At 40.9% G+C, this 18,942-nt stretch overlaps 1 protein-coding gene across 4 annotated transcripts in view; it reads left to right on the top strand.

The window, feature by feature from the left end:
• RNF168 (ring finger protein 168) overlaps positions 1-18,942 on the top strand; it is a 62,003-nt gene that overhangs the window by 25,956 nt on the left and 17,105 nt on the right. For 2 of the 4 annotated variants that reach the window (XM_084871618.1, XM_084871617.1), the window contains exons 2-5: positions 5,978-6,127; positions 6,786-7,101; positions 12,345-12,654; positions 18,593-18,669. In XM_084871618.1, coding sequence (XP_084727744.1) covers positions 6,072-6,127; positions 6,786-7,101; positions 12,345-12,654; positions 18,593-18,669 — 759 coding nt within the window. In that variant the 5' untranslated portion in view covers positions 5,978-6,071. Of the gene's footprint in view, positions 1-3,845; positions 4,041-5,977; positions 6,128-6,785; positions 7,102-11,701; positions 11,975-12,344; positions 12,655-18,592; positions 18,670-18,942 lie in introns of those variants that run through there. The other 2 variants (XM_084871616.1, XM_084871619.1) reach the window with 2 other exon arrangements.

Genomic DNA, 18,942 nt, shown 5'->3' on the forward strand with positions numbered 1-18,942 from the left:
AGCTTCTGTCCCTGTGGATTTGGGGGTACCCCCCCTCAGCGTGTGGCTGTGTTCTTGTTCACCAAACTCAGCTTCTCCAAACTCCTTTGGTTTGGGTTTTTATGGCTACTTCATTACAGTAGGCATGGTTGATGAAGTCATTGGCCATTGGTGATTAAACTAGTCTGCCCTGACCCCTTTCCCAGACGTTCAGGGATGGGGCTGAAAATTCCAACTTAATCATGAGGTTGTTGTGGCAACCAGCCCCACATCCTTAGGGGCTTTCTAAAACTTGCCTCATTAATATAAACTTGGGTGTGTTTGAAATGGCTGGTTATGAATAACAAAGGACACTCACTTTGATCATTTCAGAGCTCTTTTTAACTGGAGGATTAAAACCAAATAAAATAAAAGATGCTCCTTTCACCTGTTTTTGGAGCTGGGGACAAAAGAAACAGATATAACAAAAGACGTTCCTTTTGTTCTTATCACTTAGAAAGTTACAAGTGTTTTAGAAGCCCTGTACCACAAACCATAACAAAGACCAAATATAAATTTATTATATCACATCACTGACATTAAATTTGTAAATACTTCAATTTTTTGGAAATCGTTTTTTAAATGTTCTTGTAAGCCAAAACCAGTTTGGCTCAGTGGATAGGGCACCAGTCTGCGGACTGAAAGGTCCCAGATTCGATTCCGGTCAAAGGCATGTACCTTGGTTGAGGGCACATCCCCATAGGGGGTGTACAGGAGGCAGCTGATCGATGTTTCTCATCAGTGTTCCTAACTATCCCTTTTCCTCTCTGTTAAATAAATAAATATTCCTATAAAATATTTTGCTAAGTGAAATAAGCCAATCTGAGAAAGACAGATATCACATGATCTTACTTATTTGTGGAATCTGATGAACAAAATGAATTGACCAACAAAAGACCTGAAGCATGGAGGCATGGAACAGACTGATATACCCTGATGTAGGGTTAGGGGGGCAAGAAAAGATAAACCAAAGACATATACTAACTAGAGGCCCAGCACACAAAATCGTGTGCTGGAATGGTCCCTAGGCCTAGCCTGCAATCAGGGCCATCTGAAGTTCCCATAAGAACCCCACTGTCTGTGAATATGCCTATACATATATAATAAACGTGAAAGTAACCCATTTTGGGGTCAATGCTAATCTTGCTGTATGTGTAAATCTTAATTTGATGTGCACCAGAAGCAGGGCCTAAGGAGAGAATTACACATATTTTGTGATGTGATTCTATTGACGGGGAACAGCACCAGAGTTCAGCTCAGAAAAGAACTCAGAGCCAAGGAACTCAAATACAACCAGAGTTTATTTAGAAAGACAAAGGTAGCCCTGGCCAACTAACTCAGTTGGTTAGAGCATTATCCTTATACAGCAAGGTTGCTAGTTCAATACCTGGTCAGGGCACATACAAGAATCAACTAATGTATGCATAAATAAGTGGAACAACAACTGGATGTTTCTTTTTTTTTCTCTCCCTGTCCTTCCCTCCCTCCCTTTCAGCTGTATGGACTCTGGGGGGAAAGTTACAGAGGGTTCAGTACTTTTAGAGGTTTCAGACATCCACTGGGAGTCTTGGAAAGTATCCCCCACAGATAAGGGGGGTGGACTACTATATATTATTTTCAGGATTACAACATAATGACCTGATTTTTTAAAAAAGTATATATTGAGAAATTATCAACACAATAAATCTAGTTAACATCTATCACCACACAGAACTACCAATTTTTTTTCTTGTGATGAAAACTTCCAAGAAAACTTTTAGCAACTTTCAAATATATAGTACAGTACTATTAATTATAGATTTCATGCTGTTCATTACATCCATCCCCAAGATTTTTTTAATATCTGGAAGTTTGTACTTTTTGGTACATTTCACCCACCTTCACCAAAATGGTAAATTTTATATTTATGTATATTTTATCACAATTTAAAAAAACAAAACAAAACAAAACACTTCAGAAGCCCCACAGTCGACCTCTTCTCACATTTCATATGCCAGAATAATGCCACCTGCCCATTCCCAAACCATTAGAAATAGCGACAATAATAAAATTAATATGATTGGTATAATCTAATTAAGATTCACTCCCCTGTGACTGGGGGAGGCCCAGGCTTTCCTGAAGCACATGGCTTCCCAGTACTTGAACAAAACTTGGATTCTGTTAATGAGATAAAAGTAGATGGGGTGGGAGGAGGGGAGGATGGCTATTTGGTAGGACATGAGACCCTAGCAAGGTTTTTCCCCCTGAGGCAAGGAGGGACTTGATTCCCAAAGTTTTCTAAGGATTTATGTGAAGCTTACTGACTAACCCCCAGGAGTCCATGGGGGGAATTAGAATGTTTCTCGTATCTGTCCCTTTGCCTTTCCACTCTTTGTAATCTCCCTCATCACCTCATACCCGACTGTGTAGCAGTGTTCTGAGGGGCATATCTGCCTCTGGTTTTATTCCCACTTAGATCTATCCTAAACACCACTGATTAACTTTGTAGAACCTACATCTCCCCTATATGTCCTGGCTGGGAAACTTCCTACCAGGCTATCTAGAACCCATTCATTCTTTTGTAACCCTTGTTTTTTGTCTCCTTACTAGTACGCTCCTCACGGCAAAGGTTTTGCCTTGTTCATCATTGTATTCTCAATACCTGGAATAGTGCTTATCATGTCTAGGTTTTATCCATTCCATTGGTATTTATGGTGTTCAGTAAATATTGAATAAATACTGAGCAAATGAATAAATTAGTCAATAAATAAATAAATTCATGACCCGGATTTATCAGTTTAAATTCTGTTTTTCTTTTTCTTACATGAATCCTATGTTTAAGACATACCCACACAATTTTCCCTAACCATTATTTACCTTGCCACCTCTATAATTTTCGTCACATGATTATTCCAGTTTGTAATATATTTCTCTTTACTTTCTGATAATTAAAGACTTACGTTTCCTTTAAGGCAAAGCCCAAATCCTACTTTCAATGTGAGCGTTTCTGAATTACACAAGGCTTCAGTGACCTGCTCTCATCTTCTATAATTTTTATGGTCTGTACCTATTTAGCACACATTTTCTACACATTTTCTTTTAAAAAATGTTTTTTTATTGATTTCAGAAAGAAAGGGAGAGGAAGAGAGAGATAGAAACATCAATGATAAGAAAGAATCATTGATCGGCTGCCTCCTGAATGCCCCACACTGGGGATCGAACCTGCAACCTGGGAATGTGTCCTAACTGGGAATCAGTGACCTGTGTGCATAGAACACTCAACCATCTGAGCCACACCAGCCAGGGCCACATTTTCTTTTTAAGTAAGGTCCTATCTCCCCAATTAGAGTTGGAATCCCTTAAATTCCAGAATCCTGTTTTATGCCTATTTTTATTTACAATACCTAACCTAATACTACCCTGTTTTCCTGAAAATAAGACAGTGTCTTATATTAATTTTTTTCTCCCAAAGTTGCGCTAGGTCTTATTTTCAGGGGATGTCTTATCTTTCCGTGCGCTAGGTCTTATTTTCAGGGAAACACGGTAGCAGCTTTCAATAAATGATCTGGGGCTTTCTTTAAACCTAACTTAGGTGATAACTGAATAATGTTAAAATTTGAGTTATGTTTCCAAACTTAGTTCTAGTATATGTCTATCTTTGTGTATTCACATATACATTTACAAAAAAATAATTAGAACTACAATTACATCTGGTTTTTGTGCTCTGTTGATGTACTACAGCTCATTTTTCAAAGGCAAACATTATAGTGCATTCCAGGACACCTCTGTCCACACGATCATTACTTTGAAACTATATTTGGATGTACAAGCTATTAAAAGCTTCTAGTACTGAGCGACCTTTCAGGAGAATTTAGGTCGAATGCTCGTGCTGGTGCTGCCTGTTGCTGAGTGGAAGACAGCAGGAAATCCTGGATTCAAACCTCTATTGGGCTTTTGTTTTGTTTTTGTTTCTTTTCACTTTGCCTTAAGAAGATGAACAATGAAACCGCAACCCTGATATCCTTGAAAGAGACGATGAAAAGGTTGCTAAGGGCTACAGGGAGGGACCAAGTATAGACCTTTACTGGGAAGATGGGTTAAATAAGTATAAGGATTAAAAATATGCAAAGAACTACAGACATGCCAATTAGACTTCTATGTCTGTTAAAGTGGCTTAAGTCTTCCAAGTTAAAAAATAAAAATAAAAATACTTACTTTAATAAAAAAGAAAAAATTTACTCCTGGGTGCAAGAATTCCATTAAATTAGTGCATGTGCTATATGGTAGGTATATAAACATAAATGAAATGTGGTTTCTGCTCTGAAGATACTCACAGCCTGCAGGGATAATGAAAGTATTCAAAAATACTTAAAATTTATTGTGATTGGCCATATAATGGTCATGTTCCTAAACGGCTAGGAAGAGAGGATCAATTAATTTTGCCTTTGATACTAGGAAGAGGAACTCTTCATAGAGAACATTTAAGCTAGATCTTAAAGTGTGAGTAGGAGTTTATAAGAAAAATATGGAAGGGAACTCTAGACTGGAGAAGCAGTATATGTAAACCATATAAGCTTGGAATCACATACCGTATTCAGTCAGCAGCTAGATGTCTCAAGGATTGGTGATTAGGCTGTGAGAGAATGACAGAAGATGGGAGTACTGGGTAGGACTTTATGTTTACTGCTGAGGAGATACAGCTTGGCTCTAGCAGTATCACTGAGCAAGTCAGGGTGGCATAAGAAGTTGATGATCAGAAGGATGTTTCAGGAGCATATTTCTAGAGGATGGATTGGGGGTTGCAGAAATTGATAGCATGGATCCAGCTAGGCTGCTGTAATCCTAGGTCTCTTTCCTTCCTCTCCCTCACTTCCCTTCTCTCTAAATAAATAAATAAATAAATAAACAAACAAACAAGAAAAAAACTCTGGACCCTTCCCTCCAAGAATGTACAATTTTGATCATGAAAAACTAACTCAAAATAAAGCAGTAGGTGGGGAGTGACAGGTGATAGAGGTAGTCCTTGTGAGAACAAAGTATACAGGGAGATCTTCAGGTAGACAGGATATTCAAGCCGGCAGTGGACTTTGAGCTTATCTTTAAATGAAGGATAGGATTTGAACAGTCAGAATAGGACAGAGAAAGCAGTTTTGTTAAATACTGGTTCCAGCAATAGCTAGACATTAGGTCTCAATTTTTTTTAAATGTATTTTTTCATTGATTTCAGAGAGGCAGAAGAGGGAGAGAGAGATAGAAATACCAATGATGAGAGAGAATCATCGATCAGCTGCTTCGTGCACGCCCCCACACTGTGCCCTGCAAATGCCCTGACTGGGAATCGAACTGTGATTGCCTGGTTCATAGGTTGGCATTCAACTACTGAGCCACACTGGCCAGGCAGGTCTCAATCTTTTTGTTTTTAATACCTTTATTTGTAAAATAGTAGAAATGACTATTTCACTTCCTATGGTGGTTGGGAGACTCAAAGTAATGCTTGTACAAAATAATATTTTTTTCTTTTAAAAAATATATTTTATTGATTTTAGAGAAGAATGGAGAGAGAGAGAGAGAGAGAGAGAGAGAGAGAGAGAGAGAGAGAAACATTGATTGCTGTCCCCTACTGCCCACCACCAGGTATATGAGCCCCCAACCAAAGCATGTGCCCTATCGGGAATTGAACCAGTGACCCCTTGGTGCATGGGAGAAGGTTCAACCAACCGAGCTACTTCAGCCAAGGGCTGTATAAAATACTTTTTAAAGTATAAAGTACAATAAAAAGATAAAACATGACAAATGAATTCAAGTAGACAATTCAAATGTTTGGCAATTTAAGGAATGCAAGAACTAAGATGATGGATAGAGAGAATGGCAAATAGCTACCCAACTTTGGTTGTGGTTGTAAATAATACATTCTCATCTTAGGCAACAATTTAATTTTGTCCCCTGACTTAAACCAACCCTTGATTCTTTTATCTTATAGAGTAGACCACAAACTCCAAGCTTTAGAAGCACAGTTTAAAGAACTGGACTTCACCAAGGATAATCTGACACAGAAATTTGAACATCATAGCAAAATGTTGGCCAGCCAGGCAGCCCAAGATGAGCTGTGGACAGCAGTTCTGGCACTCAAGTGAGTATCCAATGAGAAATCAGTGGAATTTTGTGGCATTGTGAGAATGGCATGGTCATTCTAAAACTGAATTTCTTAATGTGGTTCCAGCAATGGATTGTGAAGAAATCACATATGCTTAGGTTCATTTATTCCAAAAATATCAATTTGAGTACCTGTTTAGAAGCCAGGCACTGCAGTACTCATCAACAGTTTCTTGTTTGCCAAGATCTTATTAACACAGAGATGGATAATATAACTTCTCTGCCATTGAGAAGCCTATAGTATGGGTGGCTAGAGAACCAGGTATCCAGTTTAGCATAGGTCTTATTACTAAAGTATTTTCTATTATAAAATACAACAGCTGGTTCTCCTAGTGGATTTGTACTTCTTTGAGCTATCTTTTTTTTTTTTTAAATATATTTTATTGATTTTGTACAGAGAGGAAGGGAGAGAGATAGAGAGTTAGAAACATCGATGAGAGAGAGTCATCGATCAGCTGCCTCTTGCACACCCCCTACTGGGGATATGCCCGCAACCAAGGTATATGCCCTTGACCGGAATCGAACCCGGGACTCTTCAGTCCCCAAGCCGACGTCTTTGAGCTATCTTAATAGAATTTATTTATATTTGAAGATAAAGTATTCTACTGCTTTAGAAACTCTCCCTTTCTTTGTAGGTTCACTTCAATGGAATTAAATATTATATACAGCTATGTCGTGGAAGTACTCATCTGCTTGCACACGCGTGTGCTTGAGAAGCTGCCAGACCTGGTCAGGAGTCTTCCCACCTTAGCCTCCATCCTTAGGAGAAAAGTCAAGAACAAGCGCATTGGAGTCGTATGGGAGTCTGTCCTGGAGGAGTGTGGGCTGCAAGAAGGCGATACCACAGCACTTTGTACCTTCTTTATTGCACATGCTAACAAGGCAGAACACTACAGTGCCAAAGTGAGACAGATGTACATCAGGGACATCACGCTCATGATCACCAACATGGTAAAGAACCAGGCTCTGCAGAATGCCTTGCTGATGGCTGTCCAGCTCATTGAGAAGGGGAAAGCAGTGACAGCCCCTGAAGAGCAAAAGTCATCCCTAAAAGAGTTGATGCCAATTGTCAAAAACTAACCTGTTACCTTATGACCTAGCAATCCCACTTCCAGTAATTTATCTTGCAAATGGGAAAAAAAATATGTACATACAATTTTGCTATGGACTTATTTTTATAGCAAAAATTGGGAGAGTTTTAGAGAAATTATGATAATTTGCTATTATGGATATTTATATATAGTCAAATAAAAGAATGAAGAAGCTCTTTGGTTTTAGCTCAGTAGATAGAGTGTCTGCCTGTGGACATAAGGGTCCCAGGTTCGATTCCAGCCAAGTGCACATGCCTAGGTTGCAGGCTCAATCTCCAGTAGGGAGCATGTAGGAGGCAGTCAATCAGTGATTCTCATCCTTGATGTTTCTCCCTCTCTCTCCCTCTACCTTCCTCTCTGAAATTAATAAAAAATATATTTTTAAAATAAAAATAAAATATTTATTTCCAATATGTATTTTAAATGGAAAAAGGGACAAACACATATGCATTTATGCACATACATAAGCTAATATATCCATAAACTTCTTCTGGAGAGATACAAGATCCTGAGAACATTGGTTGTCTTAAGGAAGGAAACTAAGAAGCTAGTGGATCAAAGATAGGAAGAAATCTTGTTAATTCATATATACATTTTGAATTTTGAAACATGTAAATGTATTATCTATTAAAAGACAAAACAGTAAAAATACCTTACTTAAATTTTATGTTGATGTACATTTTCTCTCTAGTACAGTATTGCAGTTATTTATACCAGGAAGGGAACTCACACACATAGATCATATATCCATGATATTTATTGAACACCAAATGCCATGTGTGAGGTTCTACAACAAAAACATTTAAAAATGTGGGTCCTGCTCTAGCTGGTTTGCTCAGTGGAAAGAGTGTCTGCCTGCGGAGCACATACCTTGGAGCACATACCTTGGTTGCAAACTCCTACCCAGCCCGAGCCCTGGTCAGGGTTTGCAACCTATTGCTGTGTTTCTTTCATATCAATATTTCTGTCTTTCCCTCTCTCTCCCATTCTCTATAAAAATCAATGGAAAAAATATCCTTGAGTGAGGATTAACAACAACAAAAAATGTGGGTCCTGTCCTCCAGGTTAATGTTAAATGCTGATGCTTTTTTGGGAGATACAAATTCAGGACAGTGACACTCTGGAAGGATGCTAGGTAGAGAAAGATAAGAAGCTCCTTGAAAATGAGCCACAAGAGATACAGCAGGTTGCTTGGCAGATATATCTGCTCAATCTGGTCCTTCTCCAGACACACCATTTGAAGGAGCCATGCCTTGGAAAAAAGAAAATTTCTATGTTTTCAATTAGCCAAAGTTTGCTCCATGGGAGTGACACCTCATACTTCCAGGATGCATCATCTAAGCCCTCCCAGCAGCCACAGGCAAGTCAGAGCCTGCATTGTTCAGTGCAGTGTTTCACAGGAGTCCACAAGTGGCAGGACAAGACAGAGATTTCAAGAATGTCCCTCAAGCAGACCTAGGACAAGGCCAAGAAAATCTGACGTAGCATATAAAATGTATCCATTACAGAAGGTTTCTAAAAATAGAAATCAAAATGCAGTAATTTAAAAATGTATTGATTTTTATAGATAGGAAGGAAAAGAAAAACATTGATCTGTTATACTTATTTATGCATTCATTGGTTGATTCTTGTATATGCCTGAACAGGGTTGAACATATAACCTTGGCCTATCAAGTCAGTGTTCTAACCAACTGAGCTACTCAGTCAGGGCTCAAAATGAAATAATTAAATAAAAGTACGATAAAAATTACTGTAACTAGGAGATATATGGTTACAGGAAAGGGAACCCGGCACTGAGCGGGTCTGCCTGGGGCTGGCCGGTAGTGTGGTGGGTTTTTGACTTCATGTAGGAAAAATTTCACAACACAAGTTCAGGTGACTATGTTTATTAGAGCTGGAGACAGTAAGACAAGAAAGGGCTTAGTATAGAAGAAGCAACTAGCTTTCTGGGAAGTCAGAGAAAAGGGGCCTTGGGAACAGGTTCAGGGGATTAGCCTGGGATGAGCTGTTGCTGCCCATTGCTCCTCAGGTTACAAGTCTCCTGGAGTTCCTTAGAGTTTAGGAGATGCATGCCTATGGGGGGAAAGTAGGGAAGAAAATGGGAAATGGAATGATGGGGGCTGCTCTGGGTCCTGTGTCTTTTTTTAAAAGATGTATTTTTATATACTTCAGAGAGGAAGGGAGATGGAGAGAGAGAGAAACATCAATGATGACAGAAAATCATTACCAGCTGCCTCCTGCACACCCCCTACTGGGGATTGGGCCCGAAACCCAGGCATGTGCTCTTAAGTGGAGCTGAATCCAGGACCATTCAGTCCTCAGGCCAATGCTCTATCCAATGAGCCACACCAACTAGGGCCTTTGTCTTTTTTTCAGAGATGAAAGGAGAGGGAGAGAAACATCAATAATGAGAGAGAATCATTGATCAGCTGCCATGCTCCCCTCTCAGGATTAAGCCAGAAACTGGGGCATATCTTGACCTAACTGGAAATTGAACTGTGACCTCCTAATTTATAGCAATCAATTCACTAGGCTTGTTGGTGGCAGCAGGAAAGGCACCAGGTGTTAGCCCAGACCTGGTTTCATCAACCTCAGTGCTTGAGTTCTGGCTAGGAAAGAATTCAGAGCCAAGACTCAAACATTAAGAGAACATTTCTTGGAAAATCCCGGAGGGAGAAGTAATTCATACAATAGAAATGGTTTTAGGAACCAATTATAGAAGCAAAGGAGGGGCCTTTGAAGTGAGGAAGGTAAAGGTGACTTGCCTGAGGGCAGGGGGCGGGGAGGTGATAGGAAAACCGGCTGGCTGGATCCAGGAAGGGATTGCTGCCTGGCGTGCTCCTTAAGGGCTTTATCTTAGGAGGTTCCAGAGGAGGATTTCAATTGACTATTCATCAGCTTTGCAGGTGTGTCCTTTCAGGGGCTAGGTCTCCACTGATTGATTGGTCCGCGCCAGGGCAGTGGGTCATTATTCAATGCAGCTGGTTCTAAGGCCAGCCATGGTGTTGCTTCTCTGGTTTTGCTGCTTATCTTGGTTCTGGAACTAAAATCCAGCTGAGGCCTAAATGTTATTTCTAGGTACGAAGGGTCCGAGTGTCTACCCGTGGTTCTCAACCTTTCTAGTGCCGTGACCCTTTAATATAAACTGATGGTCTTAGGCGACCCTGCTAGCGGTTCTCAACCTGTGGGTTGCGACCACTACTGTAGATTTTAGGCGCTGCTGTAGAGCCTAAGACCACCGGAAAACACAGATATTTACATTACGATTCATGAACAGTAGCAAAATTAGTTATAAGTAGCAACAAAAATAATTTTATGGTTGGGGGTCACCACAACATGAGGAACTGTATTAAAGGGTCGCAGCATTAGAAAGGTTGAGAACCATTGGCCTAAACTGAATGACCAATAATATGAAAGGTCAAGGAGGTCTAAACTGCATCCTAGGGAATGAGGTCCCACCCTACAATTGTCCCTTCCCAGGCACCCAGGGCTTTCCACTCTGGTGAGACCTTCTGTACCTGCCCCGTCCTCCTTTCTCTGCTCTCGTCTAACTGCCTACCACAGGATCAGTTGTCAGTACAAGAACTTAATGCCAAGATGTTAAACTATTTTGCCTTTGGCCTCCTAATAATTTTGATTGTTCTAGATGATTTAATAATAAAATACTACATAATATACGATGCACACGACTGCCGAGCCTCAGGTTAGAAGCAGCCTTGAGCCGGGCAACCCTAAAATGAAAGGCAAATTTGAGAAGGGGCTGGGCTACGGAGGGAACAGTAAATGCTTCCATAAATTATACAAGTTTGCAGATTCTCTGATCACAGCCTTTCCCCGATATCAACCTCAGAGCTGCTTTTCTAAAAACTCTGGATAGCAACCTAAGAGGCTTAGTTACAAACTGATAGAAATAGAAAGGTAGTTTGAAGAGTACAGAAAGAAATTTTATTTATTTTTATTTTTTAATATATTTTATTGATTTTCCACAGAGAGAAAGGGAAAGGGATACAGAGCTAGAAACATCCATGAGAGAAACATGACCAGTTGCCTCTTGCACACCCCCTACCGGGGAAGTGCCTGCAACCAATGTACATGCCCTTGACCGGAATCGAACCTGGGACCTTTCAGTGCACAGACCGACGCTCGAGTCTAACCACTGAGCCAAACCAGTTTTGGCAAGAATTTTTAAAATTTGTTTGGAGGTTCCCCTTTTCTGAACACAGACAATAATCCCCCCTGTTTCCGCGGCCTCAGGGAGCTGAAAAATGTGGGGGAAACTCGGGCTCCGAGTTCCAAGCTGAAGTAGGAGGGGCCAGGAGCAGGGACTTTCCCCTCCCCTCCCCTCCCCGCCCTCCCCCGTCGAGAGAGATGGGCGCGCTCAAGCCCCGGAAGTCCCGCCTTGCGTAGCGTTCCTGGCCTCTGCTATTGGGCGGCTCCTGGGGGGCGTGGCCCTTTTCGGCGGGCAGTTGTGACGTCACTAGCCCCGGTCGGGTTGCCGCGGCAGCGCCGTGGGGATGTAGCAATTTGGCCGCCTCTGGAGAAGGGAGAGGCGGCCTCCGAGCGCTCCAGATGCTGGAAAGCTGGGGCGCGGGGGCTCGTGCGCTGACCCCACTGCGATGGTAAAGCGGAAGCCCTGCTCCAGCGGAGCCAGAAGCCCCCGCGGAAGCCGGGCCCTTTCCAGGACCGTGGCGCCGAGGCCGCTGCCGTGGCGGCGGCGGGAGCATCCTCGCCCGGTGAGAGGGAGGAGGGGAGCCTGTCCCACGCCCGCCCCAGGCCGGAGCGCGGGGCCCGCCGGCTGCGCTGCGGAGGCGGTTATAGTAAGGCCCCTGGAGCTGCCGAGGTGTCAGGGCGGCAGCGTCTCTTTATTTTCTTACCGGACGTTTGTCTAAACAGGGACGAACACACAGCCTCCAGGGTGGTCTTGTTTACCTGGCCCGCTGAGCGCCTTGTGCTTCCGTCGTTTGATGCTAACCACCTCTGAGTTCCGATACGCTGCTGGGCATAATATTTAAACACAAAGCTGTTCATTTGGTTTCCCCTTGGTTGGGCCGGAAATACGATTCTCCGTCTTTCGGGCGTTGATGTTGACTATGTCTTTTTTAGCATATTAAAATGGCTGTACCTAAAGATGCCATCCCTCCCTTGTCGGAATGCCAGTGCGGGATCTGCATGGAAATCTTCCTGGAGCCGGTCACGCTGCCCTGTAACCACACGCTCTGTAATGCATGCTTCCAGTCCACTGTGGAGAAGGCCAACCTGTGCTGCCCCTTCTGTCGCCGTCGGGTGTCTTCGTGGACCCGGTATCATACTCGTAGAAATTCTCTCATCAATAAGGAACTGTGGGAGATAATTCAGAAACACTACCCAAAGGAATGCAAACTTAGAGTCTCTGGGCAAGAATTAGAAGAAACCGGTGAGTAAAACCCAGCGTGTTGGCTAAAAAAAAAATCCTCTTAAAAGTGAATAATAATAAAAGAATCATTGCTAATCCATTTTTTAAAGGATTAAAAAAAAGAAAAAGCTCAGTTAGTATTTGTCTAAATTATTTAGCAGAAAGTCAGAGACAAGATTTCGTTCATTGTATTGAATATAATACTCTGGCTGCTGTTCAGTTAGTGTTTGTTGGGTTAAAAGTGTAGTGTTGTTGGGTTAAAAGTGAAAAGAAAAAAAGAATTTGAGTCTTTATTCTTATGGAAAGTTGTATAAAAACTCAAATGAGCCATAGAATATTTCTTTTACTTTCAATTACTTTCTCTAACTTACTTGCTTATACATTTTCATTTTAAGCGTGCAATGATCCTAAACTAGCCTTTTTTTTTTTTTTTTACCAGTTCCCTCTGGTTAAGCCGTTTTTTTGTTTTTTTTTTTGTTTTTTTTTAATAAGTTTTTATTTTTCATATTATTACAAATGTTCCTCCCCCCCCACCACCATTGCTCTCCTCCACCAGGTTCCCACCCCACCCTCTGCCCTTTCCCCTCTCCCCATTGTCCTCATCCATAGGTGCACAGTTTATGTTCAGTCTCTTCCCACATTCCCCTCTCCCCTTTTCCCCAAGAATCGTCAGTTCACTCCCCTTCCATACCTCTGATTCTATTATATTCAACAGTTAATATTGTTCCTCAGATTTTTTTAATTTCCTTGGTTTTTAGATTCACTTGTTGATAATTACGTATTTGTTGTTCATAATTTTTATCTTTGTTTACTTTCTCTTCTGAAAGAACCCCCTTCAGCAATTCATATAATTCTGGTTTGGTGGTGATGAACTCCTTTAGCTTTTTTTTATTAGTGAAGCTCTTTATCTGGCCTTCGATTCTGAGTGATAGCTTTGCTGGGTAGCTTATTTTTGGCTGTAGGTTCTTGCTATTCATCACCTTGAATATTTCTTGCCATTCCCTTCTGGCCTGCATGGTTTCTGTTGAGAAGTCAGCTGACAATCGTATAGGTGCTCCTTTATAAGTTACTACCTTCTTTGCTCTTGCTTCTTTTAATATTCTCTCTTTATCTTTTGCTCTTGGAATTTTAATAATGATGTGTCTCGGTGTGGTCTTCTTTGGATTCCTTTTGTTTGGAGTTCTGTGCGCTTCCTGGACTTGTAAGTCAAATTCTTTCACCAGGTGGGGGAAGTTTTCTGTCACTATTTCTTTCAGAATGTTTTCGATATCTTGCTCTCTCTCATCTTCTGGAACCCCCATAATTCTGATGTTGGTTCGCTTGAAGTTGTCCCAGAGGTTTCTTACATTATCTTCAATTTTCTGGATTCTCTTGCCTTCTAGCTTCTGTGGAGGAGTGTCTTCTGGCTCTTTATGTTCCAAATCTTTGACTTGATTCTTGCGATCTTCCCTTCTGTTTTTAGGACTCTGTAGAATATTTTTTATTTCAGACAATGTATTCTTTATTTCTTGTTGATCCCTTATCATTTCTTGTTGACTCCTTATTAATTCTAGTTGATCTCTTTTCATATCCTCATAGGCCTTATCCATCTTTTCTAGGAAATTCTTGAAAAACCTTATAAGCGTAGATTTGAACTCTATATCCAGACGCTTTTTGTCCTCCATTTCTTTCGTTTGTGATCTATTTTGTTGTCGCATTTCGCAGTTACAGATGGGACGGGGTTTCAGGGTGGAGCCTGCAGCTTTGGCTTCCGTCAGCCCCGCCCTATGCGGGTCCTTCAGTGCTCGCTGCCGGCGCCTCTGAGAGAAAGGTGCCCTCGATTTTCGCCTGCTGCCAAACAGTCTATGCTCTCCCACAATGAGCCCGGTATTGGGGTTCAGTTCAGTTGGAAGTGGAGTTGGAGGTGGCGTTCACAGCAGTCTGGAGCCCCAGTCTCCTTCCCGTCAGGGCAATCCCGCGCACAGCCGACCGTCCCTTCTCTGGGGGCAGTGTGCGCGCCTCCGGGACCTCCTTTCTCCGCTACCCCGGGGTTCCGACTTACAGCCCAGCTCCCTATGGCTGAGCCTGAGTCCCCGGGGTCTGGCCCAGAACTGGGGTTCAGAGCAGTCGGGGGCCCAGCACAGTCGGAGTTTTATCTCCTTCCCGCTAGGGAACGCCCGCCAGGCACTCGGCCTCCCTCCTCTCCGGCTCCGTCCTCTCCGCGCTCGCTGCGTGTCTCCGTACCTTAGGCTTTTACAGCTCCTCCGTGCTTCCTTCTGGTTTTCTCCTTGCTTCTTGTTGTAGGATTTCCAGTCAGTCGACTTTCCTGTAGTTCTGGGTAATGTCCATTTTATATTTTAGTTGTATTTTATTAAAATTGTTGTGTGCGGCTGCGGCTAGTTGCCTACCCGAGCAGCCATCTTGGATTCTTCTGGTTAAGCCGTTTTTATGCAAAGTCCTTCACAGTGTAGACTCAGCAGCTATTGAGAATGAACCAAACGTAACATTTTTTACTGTAGCATTTTGATAACTTATGTGGATCAATAAGCTATGAAAATGTTTTTTGTCTTAAATGTGCTGTCTGTGCTCTAGTGTTCTTGCTTTTTTTTGTGCTGGAATTGTTTTTTTTTTTTTTTTTTTTTAAATATATTTTATTGATTTTGTACAGAGAGGAAGGGAGAGAGAGATAGAGAGCTAGAAACATCAATGAGAGAGTCATCGATCAGCCGCCTCTTGCACACCCCCTACTGGGGATGTGCCCGCAACCAAGGTACATGCCCTTGACCGGAATCGAACCCGGGACCTTTCAGTCTCCAAGCCGACGCTCTATCCATTGAGCCAAACCGGCCTCGGCGTGTTTTTTATTGTAAATATGTATAACAAAATGTGCTACTTTAATCATATTTTAAAATACTTTTAAATTGATTTCAGAGAGGAAGGGAGAGGGATAGATAGAAGCATCAGTTATTCAGAGAGTCATTCATAGGCTGCCTCCAGCACACCTCCTACTGGGGATTGAACTTGCAAACAAGGTACATGCCCTTGACAGGAATTGAACCCTGGACCCTTTGACCCTTCAGTCCGTAGGTTGACACTCTATCCACTGAACCAAATCAGTTAGGGCGACATGTTCTCTTTAAATTTTTTTCTAATTGCAGTTTATATTTAATATATTATGTATTAGTTTCAGGTGTACAGCATAGTGTTTAGTAGACAATCATATATTTTACAAAGCGTTTCCTCAATATTTCCAGTATCCACCTGGCACCATATATAGTTATTATACTATTATTGACTGTATTTCCTATGCTGTATTTTACATCCTCATTACTATTTTGTAATTTACCAATATTATCAATCTACTTCTCAATTCCTTCACTTTTTTGAAATTTTTTTAAATTTTTTATAAATATATTTTACTGATTTTAGAGAGAGGAAGGGAGAGTATTAGAGAGGTAGAAACATCAATGAAAAAGAAATATTGACCGTCTGCCTCTTGCTTGCCCCTCCACGGGTGCTGGGGCCCACAATCCAGGTGTCTTCCCTCATAGGAAATCGAACTGTGACCTCCTGGTGCATAGGTCAGTGCTCAGCTACTGAGCCACACCGGCCAGGCTGTAACAAGCTTTTTTATCCACTTACCTACTGATGGACACTTGGGGTTGCTTTCATAGCTTAACTACTGGAAATAACATTACAGTGAACATAGGGATGCATATATTCTTTTGAATTAGTATTTTACCTTCAGAGATAAATTAGAAGTGGAATCACTGGAGCCGTTCCTTTTATTTTTAATTTTAATTTTAGAGAGAAACATGAATTCAAGAGCAAAACATCCATCAGCAGCTTCCTACACATTCCCTACTGGGGGGTCAAGTTTGCAACCCTGGGCATGTGCCCTGACTGGCAACCTTTCAGTGCACAGGATGATGCCCAACTGAGCCACACTAGCCAGGGCAAGGCCTTTACATTTTTTTTTTTATAAAGTCTTTTTTTAATATCTTTATTTATTTATTTAATATATTTTATTGATTTTTTACAGAGAGGAAAAGAAAAGGATAGAGAGCTAGAAACATCGATGAGAGAGAAACATCGATCAGCTGCCTCTTGCACCACCCCCTACTAGGGATGTGCCAACAACCAAGGTACATGCCCTTGACCGGAATCGAACCTGGGACCCTTCAGTCCACAGGCCGACACTCTATCCACTGAGCCAAACGGTTTTGGCAAGGCCCTTCCATTTTTTATGGAGCTCCGTATTGTTTTCCATAGTGGCTGCAACAATCTGCATCCCCACTACCACTGCATGAGGGTTTCTTCAAATCATCACCAACCCTCGTATTTGTGGATTTACTGATGATGGCCATTCTGAGGAGTATGAGGTGATATCTCATTGTGATTTTAATTTGCATTTCTCTGACGATTACTGACATTGAGCATCTTTTCATGTCTGTTCCACACATTTATCTTATTCCATGGTGTTCCTTGGCTTGCAGTTGCATAATTCCAATCTCTGCCTCCAAGTCTCATGGCCTATCCCAGTGTGTCTCTGTCTTTACATACTTATCTTCTTTCTGCCTCTGCTTTCTTATGAGGACACCTGTGGTATTGGATTAAGGGCTCACTCTACTCCAGTATGAAGTCAACTTAATTCCATCTACAACTATGTTTCCAAATGAGGTCACATTCTTAGGTGCAGGGTGTTAAGACCTCTGTATCCAACTCATAACAGCAATCATGCTGTGTGTATTCTTTTGTACAAGGTACTTTTACTCAGTGCAAAGTCCAGGATTCATCCTTACATTATGGGTATTGCTAGTTTATTAATTTTTTATTTTTAAATATTCTGTTTGACTGTATCATACTTGGTTGGCTGTTCTCCAGTTGATGGCACCTCAGCCATTTTCATAAAGTTGCTATGAAGATTCTTGTACAAGTTTTTTGTCATTGTTTTCATTTTTTCCTTGTGTAAGTACTTAGTGGAATGCTCTAAGTCAGTGTTTCCCAAACTTCTCTCATGATGAGAATCACCTGGTGGAGTTGTTAAAATACAGATTCCTGAATCCCAACTAAGAAGTGCTAAACTAGAATTTTTATTCCCAAAAGAATTGTGGAAAATTATTCTTCCATCCCTTTGTTCCAGGATACCTCACGGATACAAAAAACGTACAATTATTAACAGCTACAGCAATATCTACTTTATGGAGTTCCATTTTAAAAGGAATTTTTATTTCCAAAAATTCTAGTTTAGCACTTCTTAGTTGGGATTCAGGAATCTGTGTTTTAACAACTCCACCAGGTGATTCTCATCATGAGAGAAGTTTGGGAAACACTGCTCTAAGTGATAGAGTAGATGTATGTTTGGTTGTATAAGAAGCTGCCAGCTCATTTTCCAAAGTGGTTGTATTTTCTAACCCCAGCAACAATGTGCAGTTGACCCTTGAACAACGGGTTTGAACTGCATGGGCCCACTTTTTTGCAGCTTTTTTTAAAAAAATAATATTTGTGCTGTTTTAGTTTGAGTTTGGGAGTCATCTGATCCGGAGGGCCAATAGTATGCATAGCTCTATGCTATTTTATATAGAGATGAAAACATCCTTTGTTTTTTGTATCCGTGAGGTATCCTGGTACAAAGGGATGGAAGAATAATTTTCCACAAATTTTTAATTTTTTGTTGTTTACTGAGACCGTCTATCTCTTTGCTGTGTATGATTACTTTCTGTGTATTTCTTTAATGTAAGTCTAGAAAAAGATTTAAGTGTACATATTCATGTGGTATTTTGAATCTCTGGTTGTTCTTTTATTAGTTAGTTTTCCTTTTAAAATGGAACTCCATAAAGTAGATATTGCTGTAGCTGTTAATAATTGTACATTTTATTTTAATTCTTCACTTTTATATTAATAGTTTTAATGGAAGACAAAGCTAGCCATAAAATTTTGTGTTGCCTCTTAAATTATTTTCTTTCTTAATCTGGAACAGTTGATGACTATCAGCCAGTTCACCTGTTAAGTAAACCTGGAGAATTGAGAAGAGAATATGAAGAGGAGATAAGCAAGGTAGGAATTAAATAGTTATTCTGTTCTTGGAAAATTCTCTGTTGTGTTTTCATTTTCACATTTTATATGTAGTTTTATGTGCTTATATAAATAATATATATTGAAATGTAAATAATTTTAATGTACTTTATAAAGGTTCCATTTTTAATGTGTTCACAGTAGTTACAAATTTATGTGATAGTTATTCCTAAGCATTTTCATTTTCCTGAAGCTTTGAGCTTAAAGGATAGAAATATTGTGGTAGATGATGGGTGTTTTAGTCCATTAAGGATG

This window comes from Pipistrellus hanaki (assembly GCF_964339955.1).
Source record: "Pipistrellus hanaki genome assembly, chromosome: 2".
Classification (NCBI taxonomy): Eukaryota; Metazoa; Chordata; class Mammalia; order Chiroptera; family Vespertilionidae; genus Pipistrellus; species Pipistrellus hanaki.